This window comes from Bombus fervidus, chromosome 3 (assembly GCF_041682495.2).
Source record: "Bombus fervidus isolate BK054 chromosome 3, iyBomFerv1, whole genome shotgun sequence".
NCBI lineage: Eukaryota > Metazoa > Arthropoda > Insecta > Hymenoptera > Apidae > Bombus > Bombus fervidus.
The window spans coordinates 3,140,109-3,158,984 of NC_091519.1; the positions used below are offsets into that span (position 1 = coordinate 3,140,109).

The 18,876-nt window shown below is 32.0% G+C and overlaps 3 protein-coding genes and 1 long non-coding RNA gene across 15 annotated transcripts in view; 2 read left to right on the plus strand and 2 right to left on the minus strand.

Annotated features, from left to right (window-relative positions):
• The first annotated feature begins 125 nt into the window (after positions 1-125).
• Oseg5 (intraflagellar transport protein Oseg5) lies at positions 126-4,120 on the plus strand. 6 transcript variants are annotated; one of them, XM_072000748.1, is made up of 16 exons: positions 126-299; positions 357-535; positions 639-749; positions 827-1,005; positions 1,087-1,176; positions 1,254-1,391; positions 1,461-1,585; positions 1,659-1,907; positions 1,992-2,155; positions 2,228-2,425; positions 2,502-2,652; positions 2,726-2,897; positions 2,963-3,085; positions 3,154-3,293; positions 3,367-3,505; positions 3,584-4,120. In XM_072000748.1, exons 1-16 carry the CDS (start codon positions 205-207, stop codon positions 3,698-3,700), a joined length of 2,370 nt encoding a protein of 789 aa, XP_071856849.1. In that variant the 5' UTR covers positions 126-204; the 3' UTR covers positions 3,701-4,120. The 6 variants fall into 6 exon arrangements, with proteins under 6 accessions (XP_071856849.1, XP_071856851.1, XP_071856852.1 ...); XM_072000750.1 differs by having other exon boundaries at positions 3,602-4,120; XM_072000751.1 differs by having other exon boundaries at positions 126-535; positions 3,577-4,120.
• On the minus strand, positions 3,834-10,598 carry LOC139985909 (bcl-2-related ovarian killer protein). Of its 3 annotated transcripts, none has more exons than XM_072000798.1 (5): positions 9,998-10,598; positions 4,866-5,177; positions 4,298-4,688; positions 4,165-4,223; positions 3,834-4,082 (listed from the first exon to the last, which is right to left on the minus strand). In XM_072000798.1, exons 2-5 carry the CDS (start codon positions 5,130-5,132, stop codon positions 3,948-3,950), a joined length of 852 nt encoding a protein of 283 aa, XP_071856899.1. In that variant the 5' UTR covers positions 5,133-5,177; positions 9,998-10,598; the 3' UTR covers positions 3,834-3,947. The 3 variants fall into 3 exon arrangements, with proteins under 3 accessions (XP_071856899.1, XP_071856898.1, XP_071856897.1); XM_072000797.1 differs by lacking the exon at positions 9,998-10,598 and adding an exon at positions 6,748-7,976; XM_072000796.1 differs by lacking the exon at positions 9,998-10,598 and adding an exon at positions 5,487-6,318.
• Positions 10,599-11,805: 1,207 nt separating this feature from the next.
• Sky (GTPase-activating protein skywalker) overlaps positions 11,806-18,876 on the minus strand; it is a 42,010-nt gene continuing 34,939 nt past the window's right edge. For 3 of the 5 annotated variants that reach the window (XM_072000762.1, XM_072000760.1, XM_072000761.1), the window contains 4 exons: positions 18,038-18,124; positions 16,284-16,442; positions 15,977-16,206; positions 11,806-14,857 (listed from right to left, as the gene is read on the minus strand). In XM_072000762.1, the coding sequence (XP_071856863.1) occupies positions 14,716-14,857; positions 15,977-16,206; positions 16,284-16,442; positions 18,038-18,124 (618 nt within the window). In that variant the 3' untranslated portion in view covers positions 11,806-14,715. The remainder of the gene's footprint in view (positions 14,858-15,976; positions 16,207-16,283; positions 16,443-18,037; positions 18,125-18,876) is intronic. The other 2 variants (XM_072000765.1, XM_072000763.1) reach the window with 1 other exon arrangement.
• On the plus strand, positions 16,870-18,808 carry LOC139985923 (uncharacterized). Its single transcript, XR_011799520.1, has 2 exons — positions 16,870-18,025; positions 18,161-18,808. It is a non-coding gene; the product is annotated as an uncharacterized lncRNA (long non-coding RNA).

Below are 18,876 nucleotides of genomic sequence, written 5' to 3' on the forward strand. Positions count from 1 at the left end.
GTATAATACGCAGGTGTACGTTCTGTTACTATAGTAACTATACACCAACAAATTCCCGGACTTCAAGGTTGCTGTAAACATGCGATCGAATTTGTACATGTATAGAATGTTGTTCGATGTTAAGTGCATGGTAATTTTACGTGAAGCCGCAAACGTTTTTACACGTACATTTAGACAGGGATTAAGGTGACAGATAGGTGTAAAATGAGATTTAAAATATCTGCACAAAATCGTAATGGTCATAAGCGTTTGGTAACTTGTGTAGCATGGAGCTCGACGGAAGAGATTTATTCATGCGGGTATGATTTTGTATTTACGAGAAAAAATATAAATAATCTAAGTGATTACCTTTTCAGAGAGGATCATTTATTAATAGCGTGGCATTTGGAAGGTGGAACCGCACATTCTAGCATTGTTACGGAATTTCCTAATGATTTTTATCCGACCGACATGCAATGGCATCCGCGGCCAAATTATGCGGCGCTAATTACTAAAAAACAGTCGTTAGATGTTCTGTTAATTACTACAGCCGACGGTATTTGTTTTTATACTTAAAGATGTAATACTAAAATGTACTATTTTGGTTGTAACTTCATTTTTCAGTATTATTAGTTTTGGCTTTGATATCTTTGTTATAGGAAAATATCATTTAGTTAATAAAAATGGACGTATAGAAAAGAGCATAGATGCTCATAAAGGAGCAACGACAGTAGGCAGATGGAGTAGTGATGGCTCCGCACTCTTGACTGGTAATTAAAACATCTTAGATGAGGTAGTTATTGGAGTAATTACTATTTGGTTAATTTCTAATTTATCATAATCCTAGCTGGTGAAGATGGTTTGATAAAAGTATGGTCACGTAGTGGCATGCTTCGCTCTGTTGTTGTTAAAGGCATGTTTCCCATACTATCTGCTGCCTGGAGTTCAGATTGTACGACAGTATTATATTCTCAGGGAGCTCACTTAACTTTTCAGTCTCTTAATTCCAATTCCAAACCTCGCAAGGTTAAATAATATTTAACAAACGTATACGATATTTGTACAATTAAAGAAAGAGATAATATTTGAAGAAAAACCTTATTTCAGTTATTGGCTCATGATGGTCTGATTTTGGTTTTATGTTGGAGTCACACTCATGGATTGATAATTTCTGGTGGGGAAGATTGTAGATATAAGGTGGAATATGAAAAATTTAAAGAAAAATCTGACTATGCAAATGAAAGAATCAATGAGAAATTAAATTTTCATTTAAGGTATGGGATTCTAATGGCACTCAGCTATTTTCTAGTAGCATAGGAGATTATCCTATTACATCAGTAAGATGGAGCTTTTCTGGGGATTACTTTGCTGTTGGATCATTTAACACAATCAAACTTTGTGATAAAACAGGAGTTGGTTCATATTACATATTTTATTATATATTTATGTACTCTTTTTTACTGATATGCATATACTTTTAGTGGTCTCATTCATTAGAAAAAATAAATTCTGGAAGTATATACAGTATTGCTTGGTCAAGTGATAGCACTCAAGTAGCTATGGCTTGTAGTAATGGAACTGTATCAACAGGACATATAATAGACAGGTACAAAAATCATTGAAATAAAATATTATGTAAATATATACATGCTTGCGTATTTCATGTGAACGGAAAACAGAAGACTGGAATGGAATAATTACGAAGCCACGTTGGTCAAAAGAAAAGTAATTGAAGTCAGAAATGTGGGTAATGAAATACGAGAAACATTAGAGATATCGGATCGCGTGGTGCAGCTGGAATTTGGTTTTGATTATTTAGTTGTAATTACACCAGCACAGTGTCATGTTTATTCGGTAGCAAATTGGAATACTCCTGCTATATTCGATTTAAAAAATACTAGTGTATCAGCGGTACTTCTTGCAGAAAAGTAGATATTAATTATTTCATACATTGAAAAAATATTAAGAGATTAAGAGAAAACGAAATAATTTATAAACGCATTATTTTATAGGCATTTTTTATTAGTTGAATGGAATAGCGTGTCATTGTACAGTTATGAAGGTCGTTTATTAGGAACTCCAAAATGGAAAGGAATAACACAGGAACGACTTTATCCACCTTGTGTATCGTTATGTTCTGATACTTTAGTTATACGATCGCAAAGTAACGAAAAACGTATGATAAAACAAGTTTTTAAATAAAAAAGAGGAAGTAAAAATATATAAAGATTATTACAAAATTTTTTAGTTCTTCATGTGTTAGAAGTGGCTTATAATAAACCTATAACAGAAAACCAGACTTACACACATCTTCAAAGTATTACAAGAGTTGCGTTGAATCATGTTGGCGGAATAACTGATCGACAAGTAGCATTAATCGATATAAACAAAGATCTGTTTCTAGTTTCTATACGAATTCCTGGTTTTGGTAGAGTATGTAAAATAGGTACGCAATGTTAAAAAAGATTTATTTATACGATTTGCTAGGAATACATTTATACTTATTCATTTTATTTGTTTAGCTGCTATGGCGCAAGATATTGCATGGGCGACTGATGCAAATGTTTTAGCAGCGATGTTGGATGCAACATTATCCGTATGGTTGTGTCCTAATTGTGTGCATTATAGCGATCGTAAAATTATACGAAAAACAAGGATCGATAAAGAAAGCAGGTTTCTAACTTTATTGTATAAAATGCGATTCGTTATTTTTCAATAACAATACAAGTTTTATTAATGCTTTTAGTGAGTTTGGTAAACAGCCAAGTGTAGCTAATGTCTATAATGGGATGGTAATGATACGACGCGGTGATGGAGCATTAGTGGCTTCTTCCTTTTATACGTTTTTTATTAGTCTTCATCAACATATACTGAACAAAAGATGGAAAGAAGCACTGTCTCTTTGTCGAATTGCTCAGGTAATTAATATCTATCCTCTTCTTTCAAATAAATCGAAATTTCTTGACACAAAGATTATGAATAGAATGAAGTATTGTGGACTTGCATGGCTGTTATGGCAACTGACAATAAAGAATTAGATGCTGCGGAAGAAGCATATGCAGCAATTTCGCGATACGATAAAGTTAATTATATTCAGTATATAAAGGTAATAATAAGAACATGAGATTAAAATATCTTCATTTTCTAAATAAAATCTTAAATCTTTGAAATTAGAGTCTACCAAATAAAACAGAAAGATTAGCGGAAATGGCGCTTCTGTCAGGAGATCTGTTAACTGCAGAAGGCATACTTTTGCAAAACGGACTAACTGAGGAAGCTGTACGAATTAACATTGAAATATATAATTGGAATAGGTACCATTTTTCAAATTTATAAAACAATCTTTCAAAAATATTGCTATTTTTAATATATTAATTATTGATTTAGAGCATTAGAATTAGCGATTAGACACAGAAAGCAACTGGATGAGGTATTGAACGCAAGAAAAGAATATCTTCGAGTAATCAATAAGAAAGAAACGAACCAAAATTTTCTTGAATATATGGCAAACGTTGCAAAGACACAAGTAAATTGAATAAATTTATCACATTGCACAATATCGAATATTTTGCACATAATTTTTATATTTTTACCAAGCAGTGAGACAAAAAATTTTCGCCAGGAAGCTACTGAAAAGGCTCCGTTTAAGCGAGACGAAATTGAATTACCGGAAGCAGAAATACAAAAAAACGAAACAATGAAGCAAGAAATGGATACCTGAAAGCGTAACAGCATCTTTCTTTATACAAATTACTTATTAAAATATATAAAAATAAAGTACAAAGCACCCGTGTTTCCAAATATTTCGGTTAAACAAAATTTTTAATCGTTGATGAGATAAATGTCACGACGACTTGTTTAACTTTTGGAATCTAATATACAAATATTTTACATAAATGAGAATTTACATTTAAATACTATACAGTATAAGTCACTTTATATGTAATTGTATTACATAATTATATGTATTATAAAACTACAAATTTTAAAAATATAGAGATCACAAAAATGAGCAAGACGGTGAATAAAAATAAGAATATAAGCTTCCGTGAATACCACGTTGTTTCTTCCGTAACAGGTCTGTATCGTGTTGCTAAAGCGGACTGAAATTAAAAATATATGTTTTTTTCAATTTAAAGAACATTCGGCTATTATATCTTCCTTATATAATGCACTTCATCTTACCCATCCACCGTTAGCTTGTATCCATGCTGCAAGGTCTTCTTCCAATACATCCGTCATACCTCAAATTAAAAATGTTTTTAAGCGTAAGGAGATCAAGATTAAAGGAATAGCATTTCAACTTTGAAATAACTACCTCTCTGTATAGCAGGTAAATACTCGGGTTTACCCTGACGTACGCAATCTACGGCAATACCACCAGCAACCGCGTAAAGGGCTATCACTTTGCTCCAAGTCATTTCTCCATTCCTGATCATTTCCCTGGAGATATCGGCAATGGCCTCGCTGGCAGACTGTTCTGATGAGAAACTACCACAACCGATTTGTCGTGCAACACGATTGAACAAATTTGGATGCATCTTTTCCAGTTCAGCTCCAACTGACACTAACTCTGGATAAACTTCACCAACGACTGCACCTCCAGGAAGCAACATGGCGCTTCTCATTCTTTTCAAACCCAACTTTCGATGAAAGATTCCAGATCGTTTTAAACGATTTCGGATGTATTGAGCACACAACGACGATCCCTACACATAAACATTAATTAAGTAAATTGTTATCATGCTATTAATTAATCTGTTAACCGCGGAAGAAGATTTAATTTATCACTCGGATTCCCAATTCATATTAATAACTTAACTATATTACTGATTAAACTTACATTAGGAGATTAATGTTACAGATGATGATACGCAAGTAAATACCTGTGATACTGTGAGCTCGATCGAAGCTGAAACCGTTCTCCATCGAATCGTATGAGAAATCTTTCTGGAAACAACGTCGCTGACATTACTGAATCTTCTTCGTGCTGAATCGACGACGTGAAAAGGCGAAGCTTCTTGATTGTTAGGAAGCGGAAAAGCGGCCAAATTCGAGTGGAGAGATAAAGCGAGGCTGTGCCTGCGATACGGTTGCCCTGTGTTCCCACAATTATCCTCCAAGCCACGTAAAGATCCGACGAGCCCAGACATTGGAGAATCCTCCGTGGAGAGTTCCTGCCATTCAGGCTTTTCAGGCTTAAAGAATTTTAATGATCGTTAAAAAAACTTGACATCTTATCTCGTAGGATAGGTTGTTCTCTTTTTTCCTTTTACGGAAGAAAGAATTAAACATTCAGCCTCTTGGCAATTTCTAATTTATACTATTTTCCAGTTGTAAACCACATCTATTTGAACCAAATTTCTATATGATAATTCTATAGTTACATATTGATTTTCTTACGAGTATAGAGAAAAGTAAAAATTCTAATAAGATACATAACAAGAGCTATGGATGGTAATGTGCAACAGCTACTTGCTCTGACGATAATTTAATTTTACAGAAACCTCTTCCTGGTCGTCACAAAGACACGGCAAAGTCCATCGATGAATATCTTCAGTCTCTGTATGATGATCTTGAGACACACAGATGCATTTTTTGTCTTTACCACTACAAAATGCCATAGTACATTTGCGCCAGGTATCGTAACACAATTATTATTCCACCGGCGAGTACAGTTGTTGTTATCTGGCAGCCTTATTTAGCGCAGCTATTTGACATGCTGCGCAGCGCTTTGTGTGCCGCGCCGCTAAGATACACTTTCATTGTGTGCATATTATGTACTCATTTTTATTCGATCATTTGCCTCCTTAACTAGCGCGGAATTAGGCACGGTGTGTGTCATTTCTAAATTAACGCGATATCCGCGAGTCTAACTGCAAAATCATGGTCGTTCGATCATTGATCAACCTAATTAGAATAACGCGTTAATTAAGGTATTCGTTTGGCCTCGCGTTTAAGGTCATCTTTCAATTATAACACAATCGAGTATTGTACGCGATGATAACAATATGTGGATATTAATGCCAGTTCTGAGAAGTTATTCTTTAGTAGATTTTACATTAAAAAAATTATACAACTTTGTAAATAAATCAACCGTTCGATTAATAGACTTGATAATTAAAAATTGATAGATTTTTGCAACGGTCTTAGTGACTTTATAATTATAAGCTAACCGATAAAAGAATCAGTTTATTTGCATAGTAAGAGGTCATAGGTAATATGTGAAAAACTAATTGTGTATCGTCTGTGCTGGTTTTGTTTGGGTACTCGTTAATTATCAATTATCAACTATCTCCAGCCGGTCGATTATTTTTTGAGAGCCTACGTTTAGCAATTTCGCTGCACTTGTTTTCGCAACTTGTTGTAATTTAACGTAACTTTGAAACTCTGAACTAATATTACTATTTCTTCAAATTCCATATTATTGCACTCGTATTATATTTAAACACCTCATGAAATGAAGTATTATTTGCTTCTTTTTTCTTATTTGGGAAAAGTATACGTTGAATAAATAGCAACAACAATATTTGTTTTCATATATTAGAAAACAGTCAACTATGCATTAGAAACAAATGTTTCGGAAAATTAATTCAAGTCACTGTGTATGTTTTAATAATATCTATTGCAACATAATTTTCACTTTGGTTCATATAGACCCTAGAAGAACTGCAGGATTACGTATGTATCGAAGCGGAAAGTCGAAAGAATTTTCTTTTTAATTTATTTGATCTTCGCATCAGCAATGAATGAACTGAATGAATTTACCATAGGTAGGACCTCCTCCTCCTCCTGGACTCGCAATTGAAAGTCTGGTCTCATTGTAATTAACGCTCGACTGCCTCATTACTCACTGTCATCTAACACGTTCCACATACACATTATATGCGTAATATGTTTTTGAATTATCGCTTATCAACGGTGTAGCTGACCGGTTGATTATCGTTGGAGGAGAATGCGTGACGGCGCGTTAAATCGTTTGTTTTATCAATTTCCAAGGCTTATTTCCGTGTCGCGATGGTATCCGCTAATTAAGCCAGTCTTGTATTTTTATATGACGGATCCCGTTAGCTTTTTTGGAAACCAACGAACTTGTAAGCTATTGTTATTATTCTTGGAATGGTCAAGATGTATGAATAACGTAAAATAAACAATGGCGAACATGTGTCTAATGACTAGACTGTGTATATTTATTAATTTGTAATTAAGTAAATTGATTGTAAAAACTGTACATTCTAGTCACCCAATTGAGATTAAATCCTTTTAATTAGCCGATCATTCTCGTTAGAGATGGTGAAATAGGGTGTTTAATTAGGCGAAAGCTAAATTGAATTAACTGATTAATTGAAGCATCGAGTTGCCTAAGATAGCAATTAGTTAGGTCATAGAAACACACTTGAACGATAGCGAAACAGAAAAAAGATTAATTTAACATCGTTTCTATGGTTTTTTTAATTATTTCATATGACACAGTCATAATTAATTGCCAATTATTTATCACGAGAATCGTTAATTATGATAAGAACTGAATTTATGTCAAAAGATGGAAAAATTGAAAAAAAAAAAAAGAAATAGATTCTGAAGTAAACTTTTTAGCAAAGTATACGAAAATAGCTAAAATATATTTTGATGCAATCCTAATTGCATGAAAGACTAATGGAAAAGAAGTTTTATCGATATTTCCAGTTTTAAGCGAGAAAATCATCAGACATTATCTCTATGAAAAATTGAGCGCATGAGTAACAAAAGTACACAGCCAGATGTTAATTATATAACGTAAAAAAACGTTTATCGTGTTTGAAAAGTTTTACGTGGAAACGACACGTATGGATGACACGAACGTGACCGAAATTGTGAAACATTTGCAAGAAATTTTTGCGTCACTTGCGATTAGATTTTAGGCGAATTTTCTTGGTACTCATAAAAGTATACACGTAAATATTTATATTTTCTATCACTTATATTATCATTGCAATTTGAACCTCGATGATAAGATAATATACAGGGTAATGGAACAACAGGTGAATTACTTACAGTAAGCTTGTACAAAAAATATTCAAATTCAAAAATTTAAGTTCGACAAGAATCAACTCGAATATAAGAAAGTTCATTAACGTTTGCCAATTGGAATAAATTTTCGAGTCAGCCGATGTTTAAGATGATTAAATCGTTAACATTATTGATAAAATTATTACGAAGCAATTGTAAATATTCCAAAGATTTGCAAACGACTAACTTCGTTAACATAGTGAAAGAAATTTAAATCATATGATTCACGCGAATTAATTATCTTAAGCATCGCCTAACTGAAAAGCTTACTCTATTGGACGTTAATAAACATTTTATACGGTAAGCTTATTGAGATTCAATTACAAACAAATTGAGTGTAATTGGTGAATTGACAACTGCTACAGACGATCAAACCACTGCGAGTCAATAAATTTTTCAGTGCAGTTAAAGACAACGTAAATGTAAGAACGACGATGAAGAGTATAAATCACGAGTCGAGAGAAGGCAAGTTCCTTGTGATTCTTTATGCCGAGAAAGTACGATTCTGAGTGGCAATATATGCTGAACGATTCGAATTCTTTGAACCATCAATCGTGTGACCTTTTTGTCGTGAACATATCTTGTATTTTGAGCACGTAGACCACCGGTGTCATTCACAAAATACGAATGGCAACCGTTGCTAAAAAGAAAGGCTGCAAACGACTTACCGATAACGCTGGATTTCGACAAAAAAAAAAAAAAAAAAAGAAAATAAAGAAAAGACAGTACAACTTTTCAAAAAAGACACGATATTTTAAACTTCGGAAGAAGAAAGGAGATAGGAAATTTAGGTATGACTGAATTTTTTCAAGAAATAGATACATTTTTAATACATTTTAAAATAGATACAGTTATAAAAATTTATAATAAGTGATTAGAATTTCCTCTAAAAACAGATTAATAATAAATCCTGGTATTTTATTAATTTAAAAAATTATGATTTTTCCCGACCCTGTAAATTTCTTGTATCTTAGTTACGTGATGCATCATGCACGTACGTACAAGTCATCCTTATTAGATCAAGTAAATCATTAAAAATAGCGCTGTTCGTATATATTAGCATCATATTATCGCTAAACGAGAGTAATTTCTTGCAAGAGAAAGAAGACAGCTAATTATCTTCAAACATTAAAATTAACCGAGTATTCGAAGCTATTACACATACACACTACGATACAAAAGATAAAATATCACAATTCAACGATATACATATTATCAGTATTACAGATCAATATATTGAGCAATATTACATGAATATGGTTAGAATTTTTTTAAATCAACTGTAGCGTTATATAAACATAACTAACATATTGAAACGTATCTTTTCACATGTTTTAATAGATGTCTTCCTTCCTTAAGTTATCAACAATACACTGTATTTAAAAAATAGATTGTTTTCTGCATAAATTTACATAGTTTATCATATTGTCGATTAAGTTTACCGGTAAATTTCATGGGTGACGTAAAAGTAGAGAGAAGAAAAAAAAAAAAAAAAAGAGGAAGTGTGGAATTGAAAGGGCGACGTGTAACTAACAGTACGAAAATATAGGTCGAGACGACATCGAATAAAAGATGCGGGCTACATATTCTTCAGGTAACGGCTGTATCCCCCTCCTTTTATAAATTTCCCAAAAACTGAAGCCAGTTTTGTAATACAAAAAATAATCTCTTTATTGTCGCTTGCAATAATTAACAAACGATGCTTTTCAATTTTTTTTATAAATATAAAATAAAGTATTCGATATACTTGACATTTGGTGTAACTTTTGAAAAATTAAAAGCATTACACTTTAGTTAAAAACTCACTTTTCGTAATTCTTACGAAATATATTTCGAAGAAATGATTTCTTCATGGGAGAGATGTATCGTTACATTGTCGTTATTGGCTAACATAAAATTTTATTTATTTATTTTTATTGACAATTAATTATTTGCAAGTGTTTCAACAAGAAGCTATATATATCGTTACCTTGAATGTTAACGAAGTACAGAGATTTATCGCTATTTTTCTTGACAGTTGTTCGTACGATTACGGTTCACGTGTGAAATCGGTTCCAAACACTTTCGTAGTTTGTACATTTAATCACTACTTTATCGAACACACTATATTAAAAGCTTACGCTGTCTATGACAGACAATTCATATTTTTCCCTTTTTTAGAATTCATGAATCTATCTACGTCAATTAGATTGTTGTACAATTTAGAAAGAAGCTATAGATGATCGAAAGATACGGGGAACGCGCGATGCACCGTCGAAATTGTAAGGAACACAGCGCGAACAATACTGGTGACTTTTCAACTACACATGATGTAGCTTGAAGATGCGTGAACGCCGTACAAGTGTTATCCCTACTTACATCGCTGTACAACGGTTGAGTCACTGTACGAATAACATTTATGAGAAAATTTGAGATTAACTTACAATTAATGGATACACGTTGATCAAATGATTCTGAAATAGTTGATAATTTTTTCAAGTTGCTCTTTTTAATTAAGATAGTAATAACACTGTAATGAATGAAAATTCAGGCTCACTTTTTCTGATCGTGATAGTGCTTGAAAAATATAAGGATGTACTATTAATATTAATTTTACTAGGTTTCAAAATTTAATTTAAAATTGTACATTCATTGTTATTTCTTTTGTTCATCTAACTTTATGTAAATTCTTACATTACCTGATTAATCCGTTTCTCAATTTTTGTTAGTATAATAATTTACATGAAATTGGATGAACAAAAGAAATAAAATTTAAATTAACCGGATATGGTAAGATTAATGTTAAATTAGTCAATAGTTTAATGACTAATTTTAAAAATGAATAATTTTCTATATCTTCTCATCAAGGAATTTTTAATGTAAAGATTTAAAGATGTTGAAAATTTAGTAAAATATTTCTAAAGAATATTTAAATAGATACTTTGGAAAGTGTTGACAGTGGAAACCATGAAACTATCATTGTATACGTTAATTTTGACCGATTACTTATAAAAATATTAGTTTGTAATAACTATTTTCGATCTTAAAATAGCGCACTGTTTATATGACATTACTTTTAAAAGAATTATTTCAGCTACTATAAATTTTCCAAAGTGCAGTTGATTTTATGTTTTATTTTTGATTGTCAAAGTTCCAAAAATTTTGTTAAATTATCACACGTTATTAAAATTCATAGTCCAAAATTATACTAATTTTTTCTGTACGAACGTAAGCAATTGTATTTACTTCTCATTTATGACAATTTCTAGGATTATGGGATGCTTTTAAATAGATTTTTCTTTATACTTTAGTTTTACATGTTGGCTTTTTTAGGGTCACATGCAGTATATTTATATAATAAAGAATGTCACATGTGTATGTGTAAGATATCCTTCTCAAAATGGAAGGAACAGTAAGTGGGACGATAAATTCGTGTATAACAATATTCTATTCACAACGATGATATGATAAAGTAGCATCAAGAGGCAACAATCTTCTTTTTCGTAAACGGTATAACTTACATTATATATATATATATTATAAATAAATATATATATATTTATTTATAATATAACAACACTGCGGAAAGCTTGAAAACACTCCATTCAATTACGTTTATTTTTCTTTTCTCATCGTTTATAGGCATATTTATATTTATATATGAATATATGTATATATGTATGTATGTACGTATATATGTAATATATTTATATGTATATATGTATATATATATATATATATTACTTACTAACGTAAATTAATGCTATGCTGTGCTACGTTAGAAAATTTGAATAATAATACTTTCCATTGTCTGCACATTATTATTACCTTTCTCTCGACCACGAATACACAATAAATAAATATTCACTCATTCAGTTATCACGCGACTATAATTTCACAAAAAGAAAAAAAAAAAGATAATCGTACTAGCAGCATTTGCAACCCTTAACGTTCCTGGTAACAACCTTGGAATAGTTAAGAAAAAGACTCTGTAACGTAGAAACCCAAACTTTGATTTACACAATTAACATATGGATTGTATATGAATTGTATAAATATAAACTAATAATGCAATAATTTAACTGTATGGAACTCTATATACGCAGATTCTCCTTTCTTCAACTATTCTCACGTGTTGTACAAAAATGCACTTTTACTCGCATTGTGTTTGTAAGACACATAAATTCTGTCGATTGCTTTATTTCTTTCTTCCACTCGTGAACCCCAACCTAACCCCAATTTCACGTTTCACATTTCTGAAAAATTGTAACTATATTATCTTTAAAATTACAATAAATCGTCCTAAATACACTCGAGTATCTTTCAATATGATACCTCTTACGCTTAAACTGAGTAACCCAACTCCGTTCTGATAGTGTAATAAGATTTCTGGTAATGTAAAACACATACATTTTTTACCCTATCCTATCATAGTGTATCTTTTCGTTGAGATCAGCAGTGTACTCTTTTACTTTCGCTAACTTCGTGTGAACCATGGGAGTACCATCGTAGATTTACAAAACATTGGAAAGTGAACGTAATTCGTTATTATTTTGTTTCACTATGAATTATCTCGTTGATATTAGACAAATTTCAGAAAACGATTCAGCAGATTAAATTCGATATTATAACACTGGTTATATTTAGAATTGAATTCAATATCGCCGTGTATAATGTGTTGATTGTTCTTTGTTGTGTTGCTCGGTCATTCTTGCATTTACGTCTCGCACGATTGTATAAAGAGTCGATATAAGAAAACTAATTAACGTGATTGATTATATTAATGTAAAACTGAAAGAGGTGACTCAGCCGATGTACGGAACGTTTCTTCTTAGGCTCCTTTCTTCTAGTGCTTTTAAGTGTTCTTCCTTAACGCGTAGCCATATCAAGAATAACGCACACATTTTCCATATGTTATTTCTTGCGTTATTTTACAGTTGATAATATGACGGGGGGTGAAAGATACATAATCCTCCTACACAAACATTATAATTATGTATTGTCACTCGGACAAAAGTGGTACCAGCCACTTTTACATCACAACCAAGGAATCTAAAATCGACACCTTCAGTTTTTCCATGCACGCTCAATTTCACTCTTCATCTTTTCCTTTCATTCAAAAAAAAAAAAAAAAAAAAGAGAAAAAAAGGAAAAAAAAAGAAGTAACAACAAGAAACTAAACAAAGAAGCAGGTACTCTAAGAATTAATCATGTATCGTACGACATCGATACAGATTTGATCACAAAAAGAGACAAAGAATAACGATAGTAACGTTAGTACGTTTCATCAGAATGCCCGAAGAGTGTATCGACAAAGTATATTGAAAAAAATCATCGTACTGTTCCTCTGTACATATAGGTTTCAATATCTGGTACTAGTTGTCATCTTACTATCGACATGATTCTATATAAAATATACAAATCCTTAATATACTACATGAAAACTATGGCTTTTCGTATTTCACTTTAAAAAACAGGTCAATCTTCACGCGATTTAACCAACATTTTCGTTCGCTTTTCTTCAAACGTAATCATCTCTAAAAAATAAAAGGTATTATCGTTGTTCAAAGTACCATTCGCCCCCTGCCATTAATATATTTCATGGTTTTCTTTCTTACAACTCTGGCTCGATATTCGTCAATGTGTATACAATAAATTTAGTTGATTCATTTGACAATAATGAAAATGCGTATATAATACAAACGACTAGGCACTCCATCCTTCATCGTCACGCGTTCATGTCAGTATGGAATGAATCGACTAAAGTTAATGTACATATGAATGTGTATGAATTGTGTTGCGTGTGTCTACTTGCGCAAGGGGCACTATTTATAATATTTACAAGAAATTAATATGAGATTAACATACATATTATATGTATGTAGTGTATATATACACATATACGATTAACGCGTGACAGACACAATATGTAACATATAAACAGTACTCTTTCCTTCGTTTGTCTCGCTCCTACATTCAACAATTCATTAAAGCTAGTTGTAACAATACTAAAGTAAATAAACATTGCAAGGCATTAACACATACGTATACGAGCATTGTTGTTAAACTGCAAAATTAACAATAGATTCCGTTAAATTAATTTGCAGCATATGTACGTATATATATATGTATATATGTACGTATATATATATATACAGCATCTGGTCCAATGAATATTAAGTATTCATGTAAATAATCAATCATTTCTTACATATGTACATGTTAGATATCAAGATTTGTAACATAACTAAAGATGACTTAACGTTGATTATTGTCGATGTTCACCATGTCGCAGACTATGATCTATGCGTTAGCAACCATTTCATGTCATTCTATGTCCTGCTAGAGAATTCGCAACACAATAAACGTAGAAATCGTCTTATTGTTTCTGCAAACGTCGAGACAAATAATCGAACATACAAGCGTAATAAAACGAAGGAGATAAATCTATGTAATCTCAATCGGTACAGAACCTCTTAGAGCGCCTCAACAATGAAACATGCACATATAATAATACTAGTATTCCGCAAACGACTGAAGATGCATCACAAATACCGCGACTAGAAAAGCGCGATAATTTTGCACATATACGATACGAAGATACCTGTATATAATGTATACGACACTATATGTATAGAAGAGAGTCGCTAAATGGCAGTAGGGAATCAAATAAGCTGATACGTTATAGTGCCAAATCCTGTCTTCTTTTCAAGCACCAGCAAATCCATATACTTCTAGTACCCTAATCTCAAAATCGCCGCTGGCACAAAGGGGTGGATTATTGAATGTAGAGCACCGATCTGTTTTACCGAATCTTATATTTTCATCCATCCATATCGCTTGACCATCTCTGAAAATAATAAACCAATCATTTTTAATACAATTTAACCGTTCGAGTTCCAAGCAGCACGATCGCACTGTTTAGATTTTGTGTCAAAAAATCCCAATACATTTGAACGCTGCGGACGACTGACGGTATTTTGTATTTCATTGTTATCTTCTCAATAATTTTTATTGAACAAAACTTGAGATATTTATAAACTAATAGTACGCATATATAATAATATAGATGTATTTCATAAAATAACAAATATGACGAGCGCTATTGTGTCGTTTGTTTCTCTTCGCAATCGATTAAGACAAGCGCTATCGCGCTGTTCGGGATTTTTCGATCCTGTTTTTTCAAAGACTCCTGGGACTCAAACGGTTAATACTTTGACTGCCACGCCAAATCACACGTTTCACTCAGGACGCCACGGGAGTATTTTTGTTATTCAAAGTATATAATGACAAAATAATAATAAATTGATGATGTAAGACAACATTCTTCCTCAATGGACCGTTTATCTTATTGGTGGTCACGAGTGACCACCGTGGCGCCTAGGTAATAATTGATACCAACATATTATAACAAGGCTCCGTTTATTTCAACAAATTATTCGCATTCGTTATTTCGTCGTAAGCAAAAAGTCCAGAATATATTGTTGAAACGTGTAGAAGATATTAGTAAACAGTATTTGCTCATTCTATATATAATAATAAGGTATGTGCACACTTCTAACTTCAATTATATATATGATTATAAAGCAGCATTTACGATTATTTTCTAAGCTGTGTTTCTAATAATATTCGTAGATTATGCCTCAAAGATATGGATGCAAACACAGTGCACTGTTAGGTGCAAGATTTGTTCTCATTTTCTTTTTTATTGATGTTCTAATAAAAATGTTTAATTGTTTAATGGGGCACTTTTTGTTTCAAAGTATCTTCTATTTATCGGTTATATTCAAAATGCCCTAGAATGTAAATTTTCATACAATTTTTACATCAATGACCACCGTGGCGTCACAGGAGAAACCGTGGTCGGTCATATATGACCAACGTAGCAGTCGAAGTATTAATGAGTATCATAATTTATATAAATAGTATACACATTTTTCATAAATATTATATTTAAAAAAAATCTTACCCTCCTCCAATTGTTATCATTTTGGAATCTGCCGCCATAAACAGTTCAGCTGAATGATGGACTTTAGAATCATTGTGCGAAGAATCCATACCCACCCAAGGGTATTTTGCTCGTTCAGGATATAAGCTGAATAAGAAAGTTTCACCTGTTCCAAAATAAGCTTGTCTTTGTCCTTTATCATTTTTCAAGTTACGTTCACACCATCTTGTGGAGCAATAGGCACCAAATACCTTATAACAAGAAGTACAAATGAATGTTTATTAAGCAGAGATAAAAAAAACCAATATTCTATAAAGAATATACTTACTTCATTGTTACATGTTTTTATCATTAAGAGGGTTGGTTCATGTTGCTCTACCCTTACATAAAACGTTGTCAAGGAACAACCATGCTCTTCTGTTGTATACAATAGGATTGGTTGATACATGGTGATCCGCATAGGCAGCCAGGACCATAACGTGAATAACTGTCACAAAATAAATGTACAAAAAATTAATACAACTATTTTATATAATTACTGCCAGTATTTATAATTGCGCAAACATTAGTTCTCAATAATCTTCTAGTTGTTCAAGAATACAGCAAACTAAGTCATAGCAGAGGTAAATCATGCCTTTGACTGAAAAAAAAAAATCAAGCCAAACAATATAAAAAGGAAGTATATTTATTCTTCTAATCTTTTACTCGGTTTTTTTTCTTTTTGAATAATTTTATTAAATCATGTGGATATGAAATTTGTTTTTTAAACCCTATTTGTTTGATGCTAATTTATATTTATATACAAAAATTAAATTTTATATACATATATGTATATTGAACTCCTAAATATAATCACTTATATTAATATAATAGTAATTAAATTAATATAATTAATCACTTATATTAATTTTAATTTACTTTTAAATATTTTTTGTGCTAAATGAGATTGTCAATATTTTTATATTCTTATATACCCTTAATATTAAAATAATTATCACATTCAGCTCTTTTGTTGTTTATCAATAACGATTTCGTAATTTAAAAATTTTTCTCTAAAAATCTGTGACACCAATACAAGAAAAAACTATCAAGAAATACAATTTAAAAAATATTAGGAAATTGGATGCTTACACAAGATGCAAAACCATCATGCAAAAAGCAAGAACATCATTCAAATATAAAAAGTGAATTGCTACAATATTATAAATTATGATAATAAGTAGATTAAGGTTGTGAAATAGTAACTTGATGAAGCAATGCACGTGATATGATAAGGGCTCGATAAAATGTAAAATAAATATGTGCATGTGACTACATATACATTGAATAGTGTTCAAACGGTTTAAAATTGTAACTACAAGTTTACTTTATTTATTATTGATGTTGCACACTAATTACATCAAAAAATATTCAAAAGAAGTGTGAGAAGAATGTAACAATAAAAATTAGTAGAGGTTGAAGGGAAGGAATTCCAGGAACAATCACTACAAATGCATGATAATAAGAGAGGGACAACATGCCGAATTAATAGCAGAGAATGGTAAAACTTAGCACATAATTTATTCAGAAGGAATACGAGTGAGTGCATCGTTCTCTTCAATATATAAATCAGGCCATACATCATTCAGTTCAATGTGTATACTCTGTAAGAAAATTAAACCTCAGGCAAGTAAGGAATACAATAGAGAATTGACAATGAAATTGCGACTACAAAAGCCGACTTAATCGATAATTACTAATTGTACTTATACCTTGAACGTGAATGACAATCATATATCATTTACATCGATCTGGCCCTTTTTAAAATTTTGCTAGAAGATCTGCTAAACGACTGCCATTGTTCAATCGACATGAAATGTATCTTACAGATTTAAGCTAGTATCAGTCTGATAATAGCCAAAGATAGAAATACCATGTTGACTAAATATCCTATTTAATATGTACTTCAAGGCGGTTGTATATACACCAATAACGACAATATCGACATGCCACAGAGAGGCGACCAGCGAACTACAGAAAACTCTGCTACTGCCGAACTTTTTATTCTTTGTGGATTAGTGTTGAACGGCCGTAAGTACTTACATCAGGCATATCTAGAATCTGGGAGCATATGCTTTGTATGGGATAAACCCCCATTGACAGAGCACGCGGTCCAGGACTGTGTGCACCCTACACCCATGACCATTAAATCCATCATCATTCCAGTAACGCAGCATGACACAAGACAACACAGAACCGTCAGTTATATTGGCATACAGCTTTGGTTCAACTTTACGTGTCAGAAAGTAGGAATAAATATTATAACACTGGTTAAAACCATCGGAGACACAGAGCATAACAGGAAACATCGGCCACATTTTTCAAGTCTTTCCTCTAATATCACACAAAAAGTGTGGAGTAGGTATACGAATGAAACGCCCAACTCACTGTTAACCAGTGTAACCGATGTAATGATCTCAAAAAAGAAAATTAAATGATGTAATCAATGTGCTACCAAAGCATTGAAATTAATTAGTATATAAAATTAAAATAAGTTCGTTCCGAACATTCGCCGTTTGGTTTGTTTTTTTATACAGCTGTTACGACCAAAATGTGATATTGTACTGCGGATATACTGGAGTTTATGAAGCACGCTGCTGCATTCACTGATCGAAACTGATGTAGCGATTTGAAGCGCTTTCAACAGCTAATTTTTTTTTGCACTTTTGCCTTTAAGAGATAAGTTCGACCATCCTATCGATCAATGACAAGCAAACACATTTCGTGTAGCCCACCAGTAACAGTCACCATCTATATATTGAATTTTTCAACGTAAAACATATAAGTAGTAACAAATAAACATTTTCGATAGAATGTATGAATACAAATGTATATATTTCTTTTATTGTTACATTTGAGATATCATATTTGCGAAACACTGA